We start from the raw sequence: 24,923 nt of genomic DNA on the forward strand, positions 1-24,923 counted from the left end.
TTGATCTTTCAGTTATAGATTTTACCACAGCTCTTAGCAAACCTGGCCACAGCCCTGGCCTTTGACCCAGTGACTGCCGTCCTAAAACACAGGGTGCATTCAACACACAAGTACACTGGCTGCTGCTGTAACATCTTCCAGATTTCATAGTGCAAAGGCAGTGTTGCTTTTTTGTTCTTGGGTTTAAAAATAACTTGTACTTCAGCTAAAATAACTAGATTAATGGCCAAAAGCCAGTCTAGAAATGGATTTTCCATAGTTGAAAGGGGCCAACATTTCTGTAGCTAACCCTAAATAGCAAAACAAAGAACTAAAATGCACATGTTAAACTTATCTAGCTTAAGAACTCTCTATGAATTACTTAGGATAGTGATACTCATTTCTTGGTCTTTTAGCTAAAACTGTGTGTGTGGATAGTGGTTGATGTATGATGTTTAGTGTTCTCATAAGCTGTTAAGAGTTTTCAAGAATTATATTTTTTTAAAAAATCAAATTATGAGCCAAGTGTGGTAATGCACACCTTTAATCCCAGCACTTGAGAAGCAGAGGCACACAGATCTCAGAGTTCAAGGCAAGCCTGGTTTACTTAGTAAGTACCAGGCCAGCCAAGGCTACATGGAGAGACCCTGTCTTAAACGGGAAAAAAAAAAAAAATCAACAAATTGTGGGGCCATGGGAAATAGCTCAATTGGAAAAGTGCTTGCAAGCATGAGGACCTGAGTTCAATCCCCAGCACTGACATAAAAACCTGGCATGTTTGTGTATTCACCAATTGTTAGAGACAAGTAGATGCTTGGGGCTTGCTGGGCAGCCACCCTAACCTAATAGACAAGCCCTGGGATCCATTGAGAGACCTAGTATCAAGAAACAAGGTGGTAGGTCCTAAGGAAAGATACCTAAGGTTGACTACTGGCCTCCACATGTACAAACACACACACACACACACACACACACACACACACACACACACACACCTGCATACATGCACAAGCATACACCATCAAATTATACTTTTCTCTTATTTTATAATATATTTAGAAAAGATCTAGTAATCTTTATAAGGCTTTTTGTATGCTATAGGACAAGTTAGCTATGTAGTGGTTTCCTCTTATTTTTACGGTATACACAACTTCATAAGAATATTACAGGAGCTGGGCGGTGGTGACACACACCTTTAATCCCAGCACTCAGGAGGCAGAACCAGGAGGATCTCTGAGTTCGAGGCCAGCCTGGTCTCCAAAGCGAGTTCTAGGAAAGGCGCAAAGCTACACAGAGAAACCCTGTCTCAAGGAAAAATAAATAAATAAATAAAAGAATATTACAGGAATTGTAGACACATTACATTTAAAATTTTAAATTTTATTTAAATTTTATTATGTATTTAATTTATCTTTCAATTAGAAAGTGACTATTTTCTAATGAGGGTGTTCGAAATAGTCACATATTTCAGGCTGGCTTCAAACTCTCTATGTAGTAAAGGATGACCTTGAACTTTGAACTTCTCATCTGCTGCCACCTCTCAAGTGCTAGGATTATACTTTGTACCACCTTGCCCAGTTTATGTAGTGCTGGAGATGGAACCTAGGACTTTATGCTTACTGGGCAAATGCGCTACCAAATAAGCCACATTCCCTAACCCATGAAATCATTAGATTTTAAGAATGATTGAGTTCTCCTAGACTACTAATGGGATGGCAGAGTGACCAGCTGCTTTGCCTACAGGCCTGGCAGCATCTCCTAAAGTTAAACACACACCTACCCTGTGACGCAGCAGTTGAACTCCTGTGTATTTATCCTAGAGATATAAAAACTTATGTTCATACATAGACCTGTACATGATCATTTATATCAGCTTTAGTTGGAATAACTCCAAACTGGAGACAACCCAAATGCTCTTTGCTGCATGAATTGATAAGCAAGTGTTATATATCCATACCATGAAACACAGCACCTGAAAAACAGAAAAGAGAAATAGACTACTGGTATACCTACCAAGTTGGATACTTTTTAAAGGCATTGTGATGAATGAACAAACTACTCTCAAAATATCACATACTGTATGATTCCATTTATATAACATTCTCACAAGAACAGAATTAGTGCTGGTCAGGTTGGGTGGGGAGAGGGTGACTAGGAAGGGACACAGAGATTTTTGTGTTGAAGGGACCATGCTGCATTATGGTTGAGGTAATGGCTGTGCAGATCCATATACATGATACAATTTTGTACAGATAATCATCTCTATGAAAACAATAAGGGATACAAAGACTGGCAAAATCTGGGGCTGGAGACATGGCTTGGCAGTTAAAAGCACATTCTGCTCTTACAAAAGATCCAAGTTTAGTTCCCAGCACTTGAGTAAAGTGGCTATCTATCTATCTATCTGCCTGAACTCCAGCGCCATTGCATCTGACTTCCTCTACTGGTCTCTTCAGGCACTTGCATTCATGTGCATAACCCCACACACACACAACACGCACACAAGTACATATAATTTGTCCTAGTTAGGGTTACTACTGCTGTGATAAAATACCATGGCCAAAGCAACTTGGGGAGGAAAAGGTTTATTTGACTTACATTTCCATATAGCTGTTCATCATAGAAGGAAGTCAGGACAGGAACTCAAATCAGACAGGAACCTGAAGACAGGAGCTGACACAGAGGCCATGGAGGAGCACTGCTTATTGGCTTGCTCCTCATGACTTGCTCAGTCTACTTTTTTATAGAACCCAGGACCAGTAACCTATGGATGGCACCACCCACAATGGGCTGGGCCCTCCCCTATCAATCACTAATTAAGGGGGAAAAAGGAAAGCCCCAGAGCAGTGGTTCTCAACCTGTGGGTCACAACCCCTTGGGATCAAATATCAGATATTTACATTATGATTCATAACAGTAGCAAAATTACAGTTATGAAGTAGCAATTAAATAATTTTATGTCTGGGGGTCACTATAACATGAGGAGATGTATTAAAGGACTGTGGCGTTAGGAAGATTAAGAACCACTGCCCTACAAGCTTGCCTACAGACTGATCTTATGGAAGCATTTGCTTAATTGAGGTTTCTTCATCTCAGGTGGCTTTAGCTTGTGTCAAAGTTGATTAAAAAAAAAAACTATCACATAATTAGAAGATAAAAATATTTTTAATTGGCAAAATCCAAATAAGATCATAGCCCATAGTAGTACCAGTAGCTATTTAATGTACTGTGGTTATAGAGAATGTCATTATGAGGATAAGGGAAATCATGTGTAGGAACAGTAGGTTATTTTGTGGTTTTTATAAAGTGTGTGTGTGTGTTTGCTAAGCATGTACATGGCATAGCATGTGTGGAAGTCAGAGGATAACTTTCAAGGGTTGTTTATCTTCCTCCACCATGAGTTGTAGGAGTCAATCCCAGGTTGTCAGGCTTGTGCAGCAAGTGCCTTTACCTGCTGAGCCATTTCACCAGCATACATTTGCATGTATGTTGTTTTAATAACTCTATGAGGCTTAGCCTATTTTAAAAATAAAAAGCTCAAAGGGGAGTTAAGAAGAAACTAGAGCAATAGCAACTGTATCTACAGATATACAGTACTAGGTACTGAGGGTTCATCTTGAAAAGAATGGGAGCCAGAGGCTCTGGGGGCCACTTGGCCACTTGTAGACCTAGGAGAGTCACCCTTGTGTTTTCTTTTTTTCTAAGATAGCAGTATAGAATAAGACACACACACACACACACACACACACACACAAATCTATATATAATGAAGAGATCTGAAGAGGACATCTAAAGAAGATTTGGGTAATATGGATGGAGATGTAGCTTAAGTTGCTAGAATGCTTGCCTAGCATGCCTGGAGCTTTGGGTTCCATCCCTAGTACTACATAAACTGAGCATAGTACCTCTGATCACAGCACTCAGAAGGTGTTCAAGGTTTTCCTTGGCTACATAAAGAGTTTGAAGGTAGCCTGGGGTACATAAGACATGTGAGGGAGAGAAGGAAAGAAGGAAGGAAGGAAGTATCATTTGAGTTTAGAGTGGTGGCTGACTTATAGGTTCTCAAAGGATCCATAGAGAAGTGTTGGGAGTAAGTGAGCCATTTACCCTAGGACCCCAATGGTGAAGGGTAGAGACAAGGACACACAGGGCTGCTATAGAAGTATGTATGCCTATAAGGTTAAACTTCCAGGTTCCCTTCCCTATCCCATCTGATTCTGAGAACTGATTCTTTTGCCTACAGACCAGATTTAATATAAGGGCATGTTGGAGCTTGGGTCTTGAAAACACCAGAGGAATTTGGCGGACAGTGGTTCAGTATACTCTGGTTCTCAACCCCCATTCATGACTGATAGAAAGGCTAATTATCTGATTGGATGCCCTCCTTTTTATCCGGTGACTGGGAATTAGCAATATCTCTGTAGAAACATTAGTCCTGAGTACTATCCATAACCAGGCTCCCCATGGACTTGCTGTCTAGACACTGTGATTAAAGCCACTAGTCAACCCACAGCTTTGCAGCAGCAAGAAGGGCTTTACTTGTAAATATGAACTGATTTATTAAAAAAGAAAAGTGTGTGTGTACACTACATGTGCACAGGTGCCCATAGTGGCCAAAAGAGAACATCAGATCCCTTGGGGCTGGAGTTAGTGGCAGTTGTTACCTGCCTGGTGTGGGTACTGAAAACTGTATTTGGATCCTCTGTAAGATCAATATGTATTCTTAATCACTGAACTATCTCTCCTGCCCCCAAACTCACTTAAAAGATCACTATGGCCAAGCATAGTGGTACATGCCTTTAATCCCACCATTCAAGGGGCAGAGTTTTAGGCCATCCAGAGTGACATAGTAAGACCCTGTCTTTTAAAATAAATAGATAAACAAACAAAGAAATAAGTAAATAAATAAATCCCCAGAAGCCAAGTATGTTGGCACATACTTTTAATCCCAGCACTATTGAGATTGAGACAGGAGGATTGTGAGTTTAAGCCAGCCTAAGAGAGAGAGAGAGAGAGAGAGAGAGAGAGAGAGAGAGAGAGAGAGAGAGACTTTGTCTCAAACAAATGGGCTGGAAAGGTGGCTTAGTGGTTAAGAGCATTGGCTGCTCTTCTAGATGATTGAGATTCAGTTCCCAGCACCCATGTGGTAACTTAAACCATCTATATCTCAAGTTCATGGGGTCCAACACACTTCTGGTCTTTGTGGGCACCAGACACGTGATACAGAGACATATATGTAGCCAAAATACTCATACACATAAAACAGTAAAATAATTTTTAAAACTAAATAAACTAAACAAATAATAACACCAGAAGTTGGATAAAAAAGAAAATGTAATTAGGATATGATGCCATGGGGAACTGGAATAGAATACTAACACTCTACAGTTACTCAGAGAAGACAAAGCATCATAAGCCAAGACTAGAATGGTGATTTTAAAAAGGAAGAGTTAGATACTAAAGAACTCTTAGAAAAAATTACATATATGTATTTTATACATCATCATACATACATACATATTTAAAAGCATTCAGTAAGGACAGGCAGTGGTCGTACCCTCGGGAGGCAGAGATAGGCAGATCTCTGTGAGTTTGAGGCCAGCCTGGTCTACAAAATGAGTTCCAGGACAGCCAGAGCTGTTACATAGAGAAACCCTGTCCAAAATAAATAAATAAATAAATAAAAATGCACCAAATATGATGACACTCACCTGTAATCCCGGCACTCAGACGGCTAAGGGAGAAGGATCATGAGTTTGAGGCCAGTCAAGGGCTACTTAGCAAGACCTTTTCTCAAAAGAAAACAAAACTCAAAAGCTTAAAAAAGAACAAAAAAGAGTTAGGATGTAAAGTTGAGAATGTTTTTCAGATGTAGAACATAATGACAGTAGAGAAATAGAGAAAAGGTAAAGTTAGATAAATGCAGGATGCATAAAACCTTCATCTGGCTGGGCATGGTGATGCACACCTTTAGTCCCAGCATTTGGGAGGCAGAGGCAGGTGTATCTCTGTGAGTTCAAGGCTAGCCAGGTCTACAAAGTGAGTTCCAGGACAGTCAGTACTACACAGAGAAACCCTTCCTTTAAAAAAAAAAAAAAATTAAACCTTCATCTGAGCTCCAAAAGAAATAAAGACACAAAAAGTAAAACAAGCATTTTCTAGATCTGAGAGACCTATTTTCTACATGGCTAGAAGCCACCAAACATCTCATAAAATAAATGGAAAAGATACCCACAATGAAGTGGATCAGTATTTGATTTTACAACATAGGAATAAAGAGCTGGCTTCTAAAACAAACCTTTAAAGGAGGGGGAAGTCTGAAGCTGGGATATGGCTCAGTTAGTAAAGTGCTTACTTGCAACCATGAGTACCTGAGTTTGGGTCTCCAGCAGCCTCATAAAACCCAAGCACAGCTGCAAACACCTGTTATCCCAGTACTGTGGAGGCAGAGACAGGCATATCCCTGGGTCTTGCTGGTCAGCTAGTCTAGCTGAATTGGCAAACTCCAGGTTCAATAAGAGACCCTGTCTCAAAACTCAAGGTGAGGAACAATAGAGAAAGACACATGTTATTGATCTCTGTCATCCACACAAACACACACTCCAAAAGAATCAGGGGTAGGAGAGTCAAACAAACAGAAAGGCCACTTCTCAACAGCAAAAAATAAAATTTTTTAAGTAGTTTTAGACATGTGGGGGCACAGATACACCTCTCACATCATTCTTACATCAGTTTTGAAGAATAATTTCCAGCAAAAAAGAAGAAAGTAGACAGTGAGCTTTTGTTTGTTTGTTTGTTTTCAAGACAGGGTCAGAGTTTCTCTGTGTTTCCCTGGCTGTCCTGGAACTCACTCTGTTGACCAGGCTGGCCTTGAACTCAGAGATCTGCCTGCCTCTGCCTCCCAAGTGCTGGGATTAAAGGTGTGGGCCACAACCCGCTGGCTGAGAATGAGAGCTCTAATCTGATATAGGCAGCCAGATAAGAACATGCAAGGACAACAGCCTGGCAGACTTGGGGGAAATCAGATAAGGCTGAGGGAGAGGACAGAGAGTCCTTAGAGGAAGTTTTAGGAGGGGAAAATGAGATGTGAGATCAGCTGGCTATTCTGTTTGAGAAATGAATTGGTAGGCCTCTGCTTGATCTGACACTGCATGGGAAAGGACTGAGGGTGGATATGTAGTAGCAAGAGGGAAGAAGGGCAAGCCAATTATTCGAGGAAAAACAAAAAGGCATTACTAAGAAAGGAAATGTGATCTTTAGTACATTCCTTGAATTGTAGTAACCAATATTTACAGTCATAATAAATATGATTGACTGACCAGTTGTCGATTAAACAGGAAGAATGAGGAGTATAATAGAGAAGTAGCTCCTCCTGAACTATAAAAGGGAGCCAGAAGTTACTGTTGAAAATTGAAGATTAGTGAATAGTGGTAATAAAGGGGAGAGTAACCATGTGATTGGAAGCATTCTTGGGAGTAATAAGAAAGCATGAGGTGTGGGCTTTTTAATGTGGTTTTTATCACTATTCAATTACTGTAAGTTGTCTATTCCCAGTTATTAATGCAGAGCCTTTTTTTCCTTCTGAAGGATGTGAAGCATGTGACTCATTGAGTGTTGGTTCATTTTCCATGTTTTATCATTTGGTCATCTACAGATAACTATATACATGGGAGAAGCGGTGGGGATACCAGAGTAGTCCATTTGGAAGGATGAATATAGGGCAACTTATTGATCCAAGATGGAACAAATATCTATAGTCACCATATGTTAATGTATTTTGGTCATAAAGCCAGCACTCTGGGAGTGGCTTGTTGTTTGTACTGTACAGGTTTAGACAAAATGAAAGCAAGATTACCCTGAAGTTTTTACGTACTCCATAGCCCAAACATTACCCTTAATTATAAATTAAACTGAGGTAGCTGCTCAAGCAGACTATTTCGTAATGCTAGAGTCAGGGCCATGAGCAATCTACTTGTGCCAGAGAGAATTCTTTGGCCTCCAGGCTCACTGTCCCCTGGGGTATGATAGAGATTTGAATGTCTGCTGCTTGCTTCCTTTACAGCAGATTGTAGGCAGCCCTTGGGCAACTGAAAACTGCTAGGTTATATCCACCTTGCTGCCTGTTCCATCCGGTCAGAAAATCGAGCTCACTGGGATTTTTACATCTGCATTATTTGTAGGCTAAGGATTTGGCTTCAGTTAGCATATGTGAATCTCCCTGGGTTTGATCCCCAAAACTGTAAGCCAGGCATGGTGGTACACGTCTGTAATTGTACCACTTAGGAGCTGAAAGCAGAGGGACAGAAGTTCAAGGTTATCTTCAGATCTGTAGCAAATTCAGGCCAGTCCTGGGATTCCTGAGACCCTGTCTGGAAAGAAAAAAAAGAAACAGAAAAATTTGAGACTTTATTGTTGTACATTGTATTATATAGGAATTCTAGACCTGATAGTGATAGAATCTAGATATTCCTCCCTCTTTTGTTTATTAATTTGTCTGTTTTGTGTGTTTGTTTGTTAGAATGTTATGGAACAATTTAATCCTGGGCTACGAAACTTAATAAACCTAGGAAAAAATTACGAAAAAGCAGTGAATGGTAAGTCTTTTGATTTGTTTCTATAGCAATTAATGTAAAGCACATATGAAATCTGTTAACATTGTATTTATCTTGAAATACTTAACATTGCATTTTTAAAATATCTTTCAATGGAATTTTATAATTTATCTACAGGACTTTTGCAGTGGCAGTGCAGTGAGTTAATTGAGTAATTGTGAAGGTACTATAAGTAACATTTTAACTTTAAAATTGTGCTTTCTGATATAATTAGGCTTTAATATCATTTCCATGAACTTTTCTACTTTGTAAACCAAATCTTTGTGAACTAATAACTTATATGCTATGGATATTGCTCTGGAGAAAAGCTCTCTAGCTACACTTATATTTAAAACATTTGAATATTTGTGGTACAGTGGCACATGCCTCCAATCCCAGCACTTGGGAGGCAAAGGCAGGTGGAACTCTGTGAGTTCCAGGCCAGCCTGGTCTACATAATAAAATCAGTCAGGGCTACACAACAATATTTGAACATTAGTGTCCTGCTACATGAGAAACATTCATTTAGCTGTATAGGATTTCTTGCCTCTAGATAGATTACTTTTTTGTTTTGAGACAGAATCTTACTTTGTAACATAGGTTAGCCAGCTTTTGAACTCAAGCAGTCCCCCTTCCCACCCTCCCATGTGCCAAGATTACAACTTCGAGCCACTATAACAACTTGCTGATTATCTTTTTTTTAAATAGTAACATGAAAAATAATATTTTTAACTTCAATGGAAGAACATCTACATTAAAGGTTGTGCTTAAATTATCATTTCAAAGTAAGTGGTTCATTGAAACGGAATTGAAGCCAGGCCCAATGGCATGAGTGTATAATCCCAGCTACTTGGGAGTCTGAGGTAGAAAGATTACAAGTTCTGTGCTAGCCTGGGCAACTTAGCAAGAGCTTGTCTCAGAGATAGAGAGAGAAAGGAAGGAAGGTAGAGATAAAGGAAGGAAGGTAAGAAATAGAGAGATGGGGAGAGGGAGAGAGGGACAGATGAGTTTCAGGCAAGCAACCAGCTAGCTGGGATATACTTTCAGGGTCATGTGCAAGCTGGAGAAGTACTTAATTAATATGAATGAGGCCCTAATTTCAATTCGCAACAAATAAGTAAGCAGATAGATAGATAGATAGATAGATAGATAGATAGATAGATAGATAGATAGATAAATTCAACTGTTGATATTTGCCTCTCTTTTGGGACCCAGGTTGCTAGCTACCTTGGAAAGGCTTTCACTGAGGTTTATAAGCAGCTACTCCTGCACTCCTACTAAAAGTGAATGCTATTAGAATACATTGATAACCACCCTAAAATGTGGCCCAGCAAGAGAGTGAGTGTACTTACTGCCTAGGCTCTAAGCTGTGGATGGCAAGAAATGTGATAGTTGCAGTCACTGGAAAAGTAGACTGCATGGCTGTGCATTTTCATGTACAGCTTTCAGTACCAGGAAATACAACAGTTCTAGGATCTTGTTTCCTTCCTCTGAGAGCAAGAGGCTGATCTTACCTCTGCCCCTCGGCGATTGCTTAATCATTGGGCCACAAAGTCATCACTGTTTCCAGTCTTCATAGGGAGAACACTGTAGAACTTTTATGTTTAACTGTGTAGCCTGAACTACTTTCTAAGGCATAGTTAATAGACTTAGTGAGCTGCTTGCAGCTTAGCTTCCTGTTAACAAGACTTCTCTCAAAGGGCTCTTACTACTTCATCACCTCCTAGAGATGATTTTGTACTTGATAAGTATTCCCAGAACTTCTGAAGGCCATCTAGATATATATCAGAATATATCAGAAGCCACTGATAAATTTAGATACATTTATGAGCCCTTGGTAAGAATTTGGGCCAGGCGGTGGTGAAGCACGCCTTTAATCCCAGCACTCGGTAGGCAAGAGGCAGGCGGATCTCTATGAGTTCAAGGGCAGCCTGGTCTACAGAGCGAGATCCAGGAAAGGCGCAAAGCTACACAGAGAAACCCTGTCTCGAAAAACAAAAACAAAACAAAACAACAACAACAAAAAAAGAATTTGGAGTACAGATGAGGGTGTCAGCCAGTAGTGCAGTCAATAGTTTATAAAGGTAGAGTGACATCAATGGCTGAGAGAGAAATCTAGAACGTTGTCAACAGTGAGCAGAGCAGTAGTGATTGGTGTGGACCACCAGAGCAGGCAGGAAACCTTGCAAGAGCTTGAGCTAACTAACAGATAGGAGATATCAGCAGATACACTGCTTCAAGCAGAAAATAGGAGCCCTGGGAGCCACCCTAAACTGGGAGAAGTAGGACTGGACAATGTCAGCTTAGCCATGCATTGCAGTGTAGCACCAGGCACCTACTATTACAGAAAATACTGCAGCTGCCCACAGACTGGGTGGCTGAAGGTGCTACTTTCTATTTCCCCTGTAACGGCAAGGTAGCTCTCTGGAGTCTCAAGGGACATTCCACTGGGGACTTGACATACTCTGTTCTTGGATGGCCTTTCTCCATCAAAACCACACCTAGCCCTTACTATAGCAGCACTAGCCTTGAAGGCCTAGCATTTACTAGGTTCCTGTGTAAGCCATGCTTGTTAATACCACACTGGCCAAATCAAGTTCCATCACCAGTGTCTCAGGAAAGCATAGACTGGAAATCTGGAGGGGTGTAGTTCACTGAAACTGTTACTATAAAAAAATCTTATCATGAGCTTGTGGAATGTGGGCTTGTGGGAGATCCATGGAGGCTTTAGAACAGTAACCCAGTGAAACTATATTTTAAGAAAAATATTATCAGCCAGGCATGGCACATGCCTTTAATCCAAGCACTTAGGTGCCAGAGGTAGGTTGATCTCTGAATTTGAAGCCAATTTGGCCTACATAGTATGTTCCAAGGACCACCACGGCTATAATCACTAAAATAAAATTTATAGGCCAGGCGGTGGTGGTGCACTCCTTTAATCCCAGCACTCGGAAGGCAGAGCCAGGCAGATCTCTGTGAGTTCAAGGCCAACCCGGGCTACCAAGTGAGTTCCAGGAAAGGCACAAAGCTACACAGGGAAACCCTGTCTCAAAAAACCAAAAAAAAAAAAAAAAAAAAAAAAGAATTCATAGGTTTCCTTAAATAGTAAGAAACAGAAACTCACAAAGCAGGGGAGGGGCAAAGTTATCAAAATACTATTAGTTCTGGATAAGTTACGTGGTTTTTAAGTTAATTTAGCTTTATTATAAAAGCAAAGCAAATATTTTTTAAATGTGAAAAGGCAAAAAAATAAAAAGCAAAGCTACTTTGAAAGACTGAGAAGGTTACATGGTTTTAAATATAAGTCAACAGTTAATGAAAAAAAATCTCAATTTAATGTGTGGGTGTAAACCAGAAATTTTAACTGTTGTGTAATCCTGTACTCTCCCACTAATGTGCTCTTCAGGTTATCAGTACTTTACAACCTAAACCTCTCATTCGAACATCATCTATTGACTTGACACTTCACTGGCAACACACTTGTTTTTAGGTGGAGTTGCTTTTTCTTCAGTTCCAGCCAAAGCACTATGATTTAGAACTGAGGAAGTGAAGTACCTCAGCAGGAGTTGTGTATACTGTGACTGACTCACATTGACCTTGGGGATAGCCAAGAAATGGCTCCACTCCACTCCCTTTAGCAAAAGGAGCTGATAACATTACCCGCCCGTGTCTTAACAGTGTCTGTAGATTAGCTAAGTAATGACTTGAAAAGTCTATATAAATGCTGTCTGTTATTGATAATTACACTATAAGTTCTTCTCCAATCTTATAAATAGTAATATAGCAGAATATTGCATTTCTTAAACTTACATGCAGATACAATAAAAGCCTTAGTTTATATTTATTTAACTTTATTTTATGTGCATTGGTGTGAAGGTGTCAGATCCCTGGAACTAGAGTTATTTTTATTTTTTAAAATTATAGTAAATGCTGAAATATAAAAAAATTACAGGGGCAGGAATTTGGCCTGTAATATCTTCAGCTACACCTATATACATGATGAATTATCTGATCTTTTTAATAGTTCCCCATAAAAGTCCATCTTTTAGTGTAGTGGTAGTGTAGCTTAGTGGTAGAGTGCTTCCTTAGCATGTGAGAATTAAAAATACAAATAGGGGCTGGAGACATGGCTTAGCAATTAAGAGCACTTGGTGGTCTTGCAGAGGACCTGAGTTCTGTTCCCATCACCACCAGACAGCTCACAATTGCATATAGCTCCAGCTCCAGGGGATCCAGTGTCTTCTTCTAGCCTCTGCAGGTATCCAAATATACATGACATATTCACACACAGATATACACACACATATAATTTTCTATCTTAATAACAAATAGGGACTGGGAAGATTGCTTGTCTTGGGTAAAGTGCTTGACTCAAGTATGAGAACCTCAGTTTACTCTTCACCATCTACATAAAAATATCAGGTATGGTGGCACAGACTTGTAATTCCAACACTGAGGAGGCAGAGAGAAGCAGAGCACTGGGACTCATTGCTCAGCAGTCTAGCCTAATTGATTAGCTCCAGGCCAATGAGAGGCCCTGTCTCAAAGGAGGTAGACCATGTTCCTGAGGATGGCACCCAAGGTTGTCTTCTGTCTTCCATACAAGCATTCATGAGTGTATGTAGACACATACACACAATAAATGGATGGATGGATGGATGGATGGATGGATGGATGGATGGATGGATGGATGACAACTTACTTTTTAGCCTGGCCTGGTGGCATAGGTTTGTAATCCCAGATACTTGAGAAGCTAAAGCCAGGAGGATTACAAGGTCAAGGGTAGCCTAGAAAACTTAGTTGAGACCTGTCTCAAAATGAAAAATACAGTTAAAGGACTGAGGATGTATCTCAGTGGTAAAGCACTTACTGTCCTGTGGGTAAAGAGAATGGGCCAGAGGCCCTTTTAGTTCCAAGTTTCTATGCTCTCCAGAGTGCCAGGAAAAACTGATTGCTGTGTGTGAAGGCAGTCTCTGAATTTAGGGGAAGGGTGGAGATTTTTTTCCTCCAGAATCACACTGGCTTTGGCTGGATCTTGTTGAAATGCTTGTCTGTCATACACCATTCTCAAGTTAATTGCCTGTAAAGCTAAAGAAGCCAGACTGCCATTTATCTGTACCACACTGACTTTTTTTTTTTTTTTTTTTTTTTCTGAAACAGAGTTTTTCTGTGTAGTTTTGGTGCCTGTCCTGGATCCTGCTCTGGCTGGCCTTGAACTCACAGAGACTTACCTTGCCTCTGCCTCCTGAGTGCTGGATTAAAGGCGAGCGCCACCACCGCCTGACCCACACTGACTTTATTAGAGAACTTTATAGAATGGGCAGCCTTCATCTCCACCATGGCACATACCTTGTCCAAATACCCTTCAGGGCCAGTTTGAAGGAGAAAACAGTTTTAAAATGTTTAATTTAATTATTTTAAATTGTGTATATGAGTGAGGGTGCCCACAGAGGCTAAAGACATTGGATCCCTCCGCACTTGAGTTACAAGTGGTTGTGAGCCTCCCAACATGGATGCTGGGAACTGAACTTGGGTCCTCTGCAAGAGCAGTATACATTCTTAACTCCATTTTAAAAGTATTATTTATTTTTTTAATTAGAGAAACATTTTTAGGATGATGAGAACCTAGCTTCTGCTGCAATAAAACCTTTGCTTGTTTCTGCTAGAAGGAAAAGGAAGGAGAACATATGGTTATTTTTTAGATAAGTCTGTAATTTTTAGAATGTTAATGTATTTCAAATTTCATAGATTTTTTTTTTTTTTTACTCCAGTAGCAAATGTGTTGGTTAATTGTGACTCAGATTGTCTTTTTACAGTATTAAGGATTGAACTCAGGGTATAGTGCATGCTAGGCAAGCTCTCTGCACTGAGCCATACCCTCAGCCCTTCACCAGGGATTCTAGGCAATTGCTCTTCATATCTTCAGCCCATTTATTTTTATTTTGAGATAGAGTCCCATCAAGTTCTCCACGCTGGCCTTGAACTCCCTCTGAAGCCTAGACAGGCTTTAAATTTCTCCTGCCTCAGCCTTCTGAGTAGCTGAAACTATAAGCCTATACCACCAGACCTGGCTCTTTTTTAATGGAAAAAAAAAAAAATGTGCTTTCATGAAACAGGTTCCTAGGCTACTGAACTCAAGACTCCTTGAGTAATGACATGACTGACCTGTATGTATCCCATAATGTATCTGTTCCCTGTGTCAGTTTGATGTCAGGAACATATGCCCTGGAACTGACATTAGGAGCAGGCAGGGCCTTGTGAACTTCACCTGCTGAAACAGTTGGTCTAGAACTTCTTGTAAGAGGCACACCTGGATGTTGAACCTGTGTTACTTCCTCCTTTCCTTGTCTGAGTAATGATTTTGTGTATCACATTCCTGTCTAGCTATGATCTTGGCTGGAAAGGCCTACTACGATGGAGTGGCCAAGATTGGTGAGATTGCCACTGGGTCTCCAGTATCCACAGAACTAGGTGAGCTGACCATCCATTTTTACAAAAACCTAATCTGCTGTCGTAGGAGTTTGATAAGAGTGTGTCAGGTGGCTCAGATCAAGAACCCAAAAGGGAACTGGTTGGGCACTGTAGTTTGAGTTCACACTAACTCATGAAAATGGAGAGGTTTTTGGAGGGCAGGCAAAGCCTTAGAGGGGCATGGGGGTTGGGTAGAGGCCCCTTCCCAGGCATCTTAGGAACTCTACTCCTACCTTTGCTGACTGTCACCTCAGATCCCTGAAGTTCCAACTTGAAGAACTGTGACCTACATTTTGAAACAAGGTGGGTGAGACAGGCCTCTGACCAGGCCAAGTGCTTCTGATGACTCACCTTGTGGAAAATGACTCCTTGACTCCTTTATGCTGTACTCTTGGCTCCCATGCTTCCCCAGTTGCCTTTGGTTGTGATTTTTCCGGTTTTGTTGGTATGAATGGATCCCCTGTGCAGGCAAGGAGGATAACCACACCCTAGGCAGCCCCCACCACAGCCAAGGGAAGCTGGGCTTCTATTTATGGAGCTATGTGCTGCGGTCATCTCCTGCAGGGCAGGGGTACTTTGCCAATAGACCCACATGTTACATGTCTTTAAATTTTGTTGACTATGTTTTATTGTATAGATGCTAAGAATTTGCTTTAAGGATTCTGAAAAACATATTAAACTGTGTGTGTGTGTGTGTGTGTGTGTGTGTGTGTGTGTGTGTGTGTAGAGTGACATGCCCTCTAATCAGTGTCCAGTAGTCTTGAGGCTTTTCAGACTTGCCTGAGAAACTCACTGACCCCATTCAAAGGCTGGAACAAGCTAGAGGCTTGATGCTGGTGGCAGGGTGGAACAGGCGGGGTTTATGTTCTCTGGCTGCTTTATTTTAAAAAGTTGGTGAAGCAGCAGAGGGCACAGTGCACATCTGCAGTGGTGTTACATGATTAGTGGCAGCACTGCTGTGTGTGATAGAGTCAATCACGTGGTTTTTGAAACCCCAGCTCATGTTCTGTGGGTGTTGTGACTTCCCAGTGTCATGATGACTGGTAGCAACTCTGAAGCGCCATCAGTTTGATGACATGCAGCCTGCCTTATATAGCAATAGCAATATTTCAGATATTTGGGGCTCCACAAGCAGCTGAGATGATAATAGGGTTCCAAAAATAAGCTTAAATTAAAAAAGAAACATCCCATTGTGCCAAGCAGCAGGGGCAAAAAAGGTATGACCCTCACATTAAAACATATGGTGCTCTGACTCACCACCATTCAGTTTGCCATTTTAATGTTTTATGGGTCTTGCCACTGTTTAAATAAGACTTCTGTTCCACACCTTACTTTATTCAGCTGCAAGTTCATAACACTGAATCAACTATTTCCACAGTAACAGTGTTGTGTTGTCATAAACACCACCTTGAAGCTCCGGTTTCAGTGGGGAAAGTATGCTATGAAGGTGCAGGTTCCTTCTATGAAGGGGAAATGGAAGTAAAGTTCCTTCCAAGTTTGCTTTGTTCAAGTTGTCCAATTGCTTATGTCCACTGTCTCAGATTTACTAGTTTTTTACCCATTTATGGCTTTTTCCCTAGATAAAAAGTTCACCTCAGTAACCTTGCTTTGGGGTAACCTAATAATAACTATTTTTGACTTGAATAGTTTTTATTTTGGTATTGTTTAAAATACCATACTATATCCATTTAAATTGTATGAAAGAGGAGCAGAAAATTCACATATTTTCAAAAAGTAGAAGAGGAAGAAGAAAGAGAAAGAAGGGCTAGAGAAATGTGAACAAATTACTTGGCACACAAGCATGAGGACCTGAGTTCAAATCCCTAGCCCTCATGTAAAAGCAGAGCATGGCAGCACATACTACAATCCCATCACCAGGAGGGAGGCAGAGACACGTGTCTCTGGGCCTTGGTGGTCAGGCAGTCTCCCCTAATAGGTGAACTCCAGATTCAGGGAGAGACCCTGTCTTAAAAATAAAGACACATAATATCAACTTCTGACCTCCACAGACATGCACACATGTTCACAGGTACCTGTACACACCTTTGCCCCCCAAAAGAAAGAATAAATAACCAAGGTAGACTGTGTTTCTTTTGTTTTCCCAATATTTTGTGTGGTTATAGCCTGTGGGTTCTGGTCCTCATAACCTCGTGAAACATCAAGTTTATTTAGGACTGTCTTGCTCGTTTTCCATTGCTGTAATAAGACGCCCTGACCAAAAGCAACTTGGGGAGAAAAGGGTATATTTTACTCACTCTTCCATGTCACAGTTTATCATCAAAAGCAGTCAGGACAGAAACTCAAACAAGACAGGAACCTGGAGGCAGGAGTTGATATAGAGCTGCTTACTGGCTTGTTCCTCAAGGTTTGCTCAGCCTAATTTCTTATACCACTGAAGACCACCAGTCCAGGGTGACAGCACCACCTGCAGTGAGCCGTGTCTTACCATATTAATCATCAATGAAGAAAATGCACCACAGGCTTGCCCACAGGCCAACCTAGTTGGGGCATTTTCTTAATTGAAGTTCCTTCTATCCAGATAACTCTAGCCTGTGTCAGGTTGACATAAAACTAGCCAACACAAAGGCTAAGGAGAAGCCAGGCATGGTGACACATGTCTGTAATCCCAGCACCTTGGAAGCTAGGGCAGAAGGATCACAAGGTCAACCTGGGCTATATATAGTGAGGCTCTGTCTCCAAAAAAGGGAGTGGGACTGGGGCTGGCAAGATGGCTTAGCAGGAAAGGTGTGTGCTGCTGGCTGACAACCTGAGTTCAATTCCAGGGACCAATATAGTAGAAGGAGAGAACTGACTCCTTAAGGTTTTTCTCTGACCTCCACATGTCCTGTGGTCTGCGCCTGAACACACACACACACACACACACACACACACACACACACACACACACACACACATTTAATTAATGTAAATTTAGAAAAACTTTAAACGAAGGACTGAGATATGGCTTAGGGGCACAGTACTTGGCTAGCACACAAACAGCCCTGAGTTCCATCCCAGCACAAAGACTACAGTATAACTTCAGTGAAACCATGAATCATTTCAAGTTTTTCATTCAGCGTGTCTTTTGAATTAACTTCTGTTGGTAAAGATGGAGTGGATTTTTAGCTATAGATGGTTCCATCTAGGCAATTCCACTTAGCATCAGTTCATCTGTTGCTATGTGAATAATTTAGTATGCTTTTGCTCAAACATAACAAAATGTCCAGCTTACAGTGATTTAAGCAATAGGCATGTTTATTATTCCATGTAAGGCCAGGAGCAGCAAGTTCCTGTTTAGTTAATCATCACCAAGGACTCAAGATTCCATCTCTTTTTCTTGTCTTCATACCCACTTCCCCATGGCCCCAAGATGGCTACCAGTCTGATTATCACATTTGTCTTCTCATTGTCTGTAAGTACAGGAAGTAAAATAACTTCTCAGGCGTGTGTGTCCTTCTATAAAGGAGGAACCCCTGCCCAGAAGCTCTAGCACACATCCCTCTACGTTCCAAACCATCCATGTCCAGCTGCCAGAAAGATTCCTTGGTGTGTGGCTGGCTGAGGACTGCAGAGGAGAGGGCACAGCTGTTAGGAGACAATCCTGATAGCAGGCATCTCTGGCATTAATGATCTGGTTTCAGTGGTTTGGTATGAAGGGGAAGACATTAAACAAATGTTCCCTGCAGACATTTGTGATGCTTCTGCATTCTGCATGGATTTGTTTTCTTCCCATGTGGGCTGCTGAGCATTGGCCTAGCATCTGTATACATCAGACCTTGTCACCTGTTCTCCTAGGCCCCTTGTACTTCTTTTCCCAGAAGGCCACAGCTGCCTTTCCCATGTGTTTCTGTTCAGAGGCAAGAATCTAACCAGAAAAGAAGAAGAGCATTGGGGACTTTTTGTTTCTTCCACCTACTAAGTTTTATTGCTCACCTTTGAATGTCTCGTGACTGTGGACTCCAGGGTAGTTTTCTTGTGTCTGCCTTATTTCTTCTGCTCAGTAGCTGCTTTCCTGTGTGATTCCTGCAGCCTTGTGATTGAAAATTAAGAAAACAGAGAAAAGTTATAAATATCGCCCATAAAGTTACTACTGTGTACATCTATCTATCATTGCCTGTACAGTCTCTTCTAAAGAATGTGCTGTTAGTGTGTCCCCCTTTGTCTAGCCCACTTTTCCCAGTGAGAAATAGAGGACCCGTCTCCAGTCACGCTGTAGAAGTAATAGCCCACACTAAGTACTTGCTGCCAGCTCAGATCACTGAGTTAGTTGGCAGTCTGACTTTAGAATCTGAGTTCTTTACCTCTCTCTACTGGCACTGAGACACGTGGGAGAAGAAAGGGCCAGCCCAGGAGCCACTGAATTCTCAACATTAGGGACCTTTTCAGAAAAGAGGTGCAGTCAAGCATGGTGACACATGCCTGTGTTCCCAGCATTCAGGATCCTGAGTTCAAGGTTAGCCTGAGCTACATAGTCATACCCTAACTCAGAATGGTGAGTGGGCTGACAAGATGTACTTACCATCAAGTCTGAAGACCTGAGTTTGCTCCTTGGAACTCACATGGGTAGAAGGAGAGAACTAATTGACCATCACATGCATACACACTGTGGCAAGTACTGCCCAACCTCTCAAATTTTTATGTAATTTTAAAATTTAAAAAATGGGTTGGGGATTTAGCTCAGTGGTAGAGTGCTTGCCTAGCAAGCGCAAGGCCCTGGGTTCGGTCCTCAGTTCTGGGGAAAAAAAAAAGAGAGAGAGAGAGAGAAAGTTGTCAAAGTTAATCTTAGTGGCAGAGCAGGCCTGGCCAGTATATAATGATGACCAGTACCCCCTGAAAAGGATGGTTACTTCAGATCTGTCTGTTAATAACAGGAGTCAAGAAGTTAGTAATATTTAAATAACAGGTAAATCACACACACACACACACACACACACACACACACACACACACACACACACACAGTGTCTTACTGTCCACCCAAATTTGGGTCTCATTAAATTCTCACTGAAAATGTAGGGGAAGGGTTCCTGATGTCCTTAGTCATTCCATTCATTCCTGAGTGAATTTTTTCTGAATGATTTGCAGGTGCAATGATCTCTTAGGGGTGGCTGCTAGGCCTAAGAACAAACTTAGCAATTACCTCCTCTGCAGAGGTAAGAGATTACCCACCTCCATGGTGACCACAATGGGTCAGTCTCCCTGGAGATGCACTTTGTAGTCAAACAAGACAGAGCAACACTCAGGAAGCCCAAGATCCTTATGGAGGTGGACAGGTCCAGCTGCCTTCATTGTAGAGTGTATACCATCCAGCTGTAGCCTGGGAAAGACCCTGTGCCCAGAACAATGAAGCCAGGCTACTGTTTACTATGCTGAGACCTCTAGGTGCTTGTTACTGGAGAGACCTCCATAGAGTGTGTTGACAGTTTGCTGCTGCCTACAGGTGCAGCAGAGCTTGAACAACACTTGACCTTTATGGGTGGGTTGGGCGTGCTTAAAGGAGGTGAAAGTCATGCTGTGCCGGTTGTTGGAAGAGGAAATGAGATACTGTACCTCCCAGCTTCTAAAGTATCAAAGACTATAAAGATGCATCTAGTCCCCACTTCACAAACATTTGGAAATTCCTACTAGTGTTCCTTGACATTCTTTTCATCCATAAAGTAGGTAATGTGAGTTTGTAAGAATATACATTTTTCCATGGTGACTCTTTTTTTTTTTCTCGAGACAGGGTTTCTCTGTGTAGCTTTGCGCCTTTTCTGGATCTCGCTCTGTAGCCCAGGCTGACCTCTAACTCACAAAGATCCTCCTGCCTCTGCCTCCTGAGTGCTGGGATTAAAGGCGTGTGCCACCACCACCTGGCCATGGTGACTCTTTTTAATACACACACACACACACACACACACACACACACACACACACACACATACACAGAGAGAGAGAGAGAGAGAGAGAGATTAAACTAGAAAAGAAATGAAAAACAATAGCCTGTAACCAGATGCCAATGGAATTGATAAGGCATAGCTGACTGAGCCAGTTACCCTGCTCTCTTTCAGCAGACTCTGCATGTGCAACCTCAGGAACTAAAAGAAGCCCAGATTTATTGGCATAATTGGAGGAAGTGGTTGTGATGAAAGGGTGAAGATGTTTCTGAGAAAAGGATGCTAGCAAAATCCCTTCACATGAAAGGAATTCCTCAAGACATTTCAACATCATAACCACAAAGGATAGACGTTAGAAGCTTTTTGTGATACCTGCTGTGAAATATATTTTTGATCTTTGTCCAGCTTAGTAGCATAGAGCTTCTTACCTTTGACTCTCAGTCTCTGGAGGGATAAGTCTTTGTATGCTAAGGAGCTGACTGACAACTGGACTCCCGAGGCTCAAGATGGGGGCAGTTTGCCAGCAAGTGACTATGCTGGCCTCAAAATGAAAGAGATCCACCTGCCTCTGCCTCTTGAGTGCTGGGATTAAAGATAGTGCTACCACTGCCTGGCCAAGAGCCCTTTCTAATGAACCAGTAATGTTTACCTGTTCTAGGAGACCCCCATGCCAAACCCTTGGAAGACAGGTGGGAACCCCAGCTTATAGCTGGCAGATGAAAGTATAAGAGATAATCTACTTTCTGTCAGCTGTGCAATAGGAGCAACCTTGTGAGACTGAGCTCTCAACTGGTGAGATCTGTTACTGTCTTCAGGTAGACAGTGTCAGAATTGAATTTGAGGCCACCCAGTTGTCATCTAGTGCAGAACTGCTTTCTGGGGGTGTGTGAGCATGGTCACAAAGCATGAAGAATTTGAGTTTGCCTTTTCCTGCCCCACCCTCCATATTGGGAATCAAACCCACAGCTTTGCAAATGTAGCCCTACCTCTGAGCTGCATTATCCATTTTTCATACATATCAAAGCATATCCAAACTTAGAAAGGATGTGACTGTTTGTTAAAGCACAGAAAAAATATTCTAGGTCCTTGTCTGAAGTTATATGAGAAGTCAGCAAGTGCTGTTGAAATTATTCCTGAGTAATTGCTTTTGTTTGTTTTGAGACAGGATCACACCATGTAGCCCAGGCTTTCCTCAAACTCTTGCTCCCCCTGCCTCAGCCTTTCAAATGCTGGGATTACAGGTGTGTACCACCATACCTAGTTTACCCTAAACCAGCTTTGAAAGAGAAGTCAACTGATGTGGTGGTATCTACCACCCAAGTACTCAGGAGACTGAGGCAGGAGGATCACAAGTTTGAGGCTAGCCTGGGCTATCTAGTGAGACCCTGCTCAGAAAACAAAAAAATAAAATAAAAACAACAAATTAACTTTAGGTCTTAATGTTTCTAGTGATTTAAGTTACATATCAAGACAAAAGAAGGGATGCTGGGTACAAAACTCAATTAGTAGAATGCTTGCCTAACACACACAAATCCCCAAACAGCATAAAAGCAGACATTGTGACGTATGCCTGTAATCCCAACACTTTTGGGGGATGTAGAGGGAGGAAAAGAATCATACATTCAAGGTTATTCTTAACAACACGGTGAGTTTTCATACCAGCCTGGGTCACATAAGATTTTGTCTCAAAAAAAGAGCAAACCTTAATATCATGCAGGTGCTTAATTAAACATGAGTAATCATGACAGAGGTTTGATAGGAAAAACTGTTTCTGAGTGCCTGGACTTAACAGACATTAAGAACTGGATGCTAATAACTACAGCACTCTAAGGAGCTCAATCCTAAACCACTTGGGCTTGCTGGGAGGAACAGACTCGGAGCTCTGTAGTTCTGTAGACAGGGTTCAGCAGGTAAAGTGGTCTAATCCATTGTGTTTCATTGTTAAATAATAACTCAGGCTCAAATTCATGACTTCAGGGTGCCAGGGTGTAACGTATAGTCAGGCGCATAAAACTTGATGCCATATCCATAGCTGAAATCGACAGCATGCTGACCTTTAGTACATAGAGGGGAGTGCAGTGTAAGGAGGGCGTCAGACTTACGTCTTAAGCAAGCAGCACTTGTCCCCCACTTTTTTTAAAATTTATTTATTTATTATGTATACAGTGTAATGTCTGCATGTATACCTGCAGGACAGAAGAGGGCATTAAATCTCATTACAGATGGTTGTGAGCCACCATGTGGTTGCTAGGAATTGAACTCAGGACCTCTGGAAAAACAGTCAGTGTTCTTAACCTCCGAGCCATCTGTCCAGCCCCTTCCCCCACTTTTTTATTCTTCTTTCATATGTTACTTCCTAACCGCAGTTTCTCTTTCCTTCCCTCTCCCCTCATCTTCCCCCATACACACACACACACACACACACACACACACACACACACACACACACACCCTCTCCTCCAGATCTACTCTCCCTCTGTCTCCCCTCAGAAAAGAGCTCTGTCTCCCCTCAGAAAAGAGGAGACCTCTCAGGGACATCAACTAATCACACCATAATATGCTGCAATAAAACCAAATACAGGCTGGGCGGCAGTGGTCGTGCACGCCTTTAATCCCAGCACTTGGGAGGCAGAGGCAGGTGGATCTCTGTGAGTTTGAGGAAAGCCTGGTCTACAAAGCGAGTTCCAGGAGTTCCAGGACAGCCTCCAAAGCTACGGAGAAACACTGTCTCCAAAAAAAGAAAAAAAAAAAAACAAACCACCAGGCTACTCAGCCATAACATATATGCAGAGGACCTAGATCAGACCTCTACAGGTGCTCTGATCTCTGCAAGCCCCCTTGAGCCCCACACAGTTGATTCTGTGGGCCATGTTCTCTGGTGTCCCTGGCCCCTCTGGTTCCTCCAATCTTTCCTCCCCATCCTCCACCGGACTCCCTGAGCTATGCCTGATGTTTGGCTGTGGAACTCTGTATCTGCTCCCATCAATTGCTGGATGAAGTCTCTGGTCTCTTTGGTTCTGCTAGGCTCTTCCAGTCCCAGAACATTCTGCAGGCAGACAAGCTATAGGTCAAAGGTTTTGTGGCTGGGTTGGTGTCCCAGTCCCTCCACTGAGGCCTTGCCTGGTTATAGAAGATGGCGGTTCAGGCTCCGTACCCCCCATTGCTAGGAGTCTTTGCTAGCATTGCTCTCATAGATTCCGTTGAGTTTCCATTACACTAGGTTTCCACCTCACCCCTGAAATGGCCCCCAACTCTAGTCATTTCCCCCAGTATTTACTACACACACACACACACACTTGATCACTCCTGTGCCCAACCCCACCTGCCCTCAGTCCACCTATGAAATCTGTTCTATTTCCCCTTCCTAGCGAGATCCTTGCATCCCCCTTCAGCCCTCCTGGTTAGCCCCTCAAGTTCCCTCCATTTGCCTGCAGATGTCATGATGTCACTTTTTTAACAGCTGAGTAATACTCTATTGTGTAAATGTACCACATTTTCTTTATCCATTCTTCAGTTGAGGGACATCTAGATTGTTTCCAGTGCCTGGCTATTATGAATAAAGCTGCTATGAACATAGTTGAGCAAGTGTCCTTGTGATACAATGGAGTGTCCTTTGTGTATATGCTCAGGAGTGGTATAGCTGGGTCTTGAGATAGATTGATTCCCAATTTTCTGCGAAGCTGACATATTGATTTCACAGCATTATTTGTTTTGTTTTTCAAGACAGGGTTTCTCTGTGTGGTTTTGGTGCCTGTCCTGAATCTTGCTCTGTAGACAAGGTTAGCCTCAAACTCAGAGATTTGCCTGGCTCTTGCCTCTTGAGTGCTGAGATTAAAGGTGTGTGTCACCACCGCCTGGCTCCACAGCACTTATTTTTAAAACTTAGAAAATAATGAAAACATTGAAAGAGAAAAACAGAAGATGGCCAGGTGAGAATGTGATCTTTTAAGTAGAAAAAAAAGTAAAGATTGTTTGCATTTATTTATTTAAAAGACAAAAATAAAAA

General features: G+C 41.8%; 1 protein-coding gene across 1 annotated transcript in view; it reads left to right on the forward strand.

The window, feature by feature from the left end:
* The window catches only part of Baiap2l1 (BAR/IMD domain containing adaptor protein 2 like 1), a 98,019-nt gene that overhangs the window by 25,606 nt on the left and 47,490 nt on the right, over positions 1–24,923 (forward strand). Inside the window, exons 2-3 of the mRNA XM_036171987.1 lie at positions 8,498–8,573; positions 14,955–15,041. Of these exons, the coding sequence (XP_036027880.1) occupies positions 8,498–8,573; positions 14,955–15,041 (163 nt within the window). The remainder of the gene's footprint in view (positions 1–8,497; positions 8,574–14,954; positions 15,042–24,923) is intronic.

The sequence above is a fragment of the Onychomys torridus genome, chromosome 22 (assembly GCF_903995425.1).
Source record: "Onychomys torridus chromosome 22, mOncTor1.1, whole genome shotgun sequence".
NCBI lineage: Eukaryota > Metazoa > Chordata > Mammalia > Rodentia > Cricetidae > Onychomys > Onychomys torridus.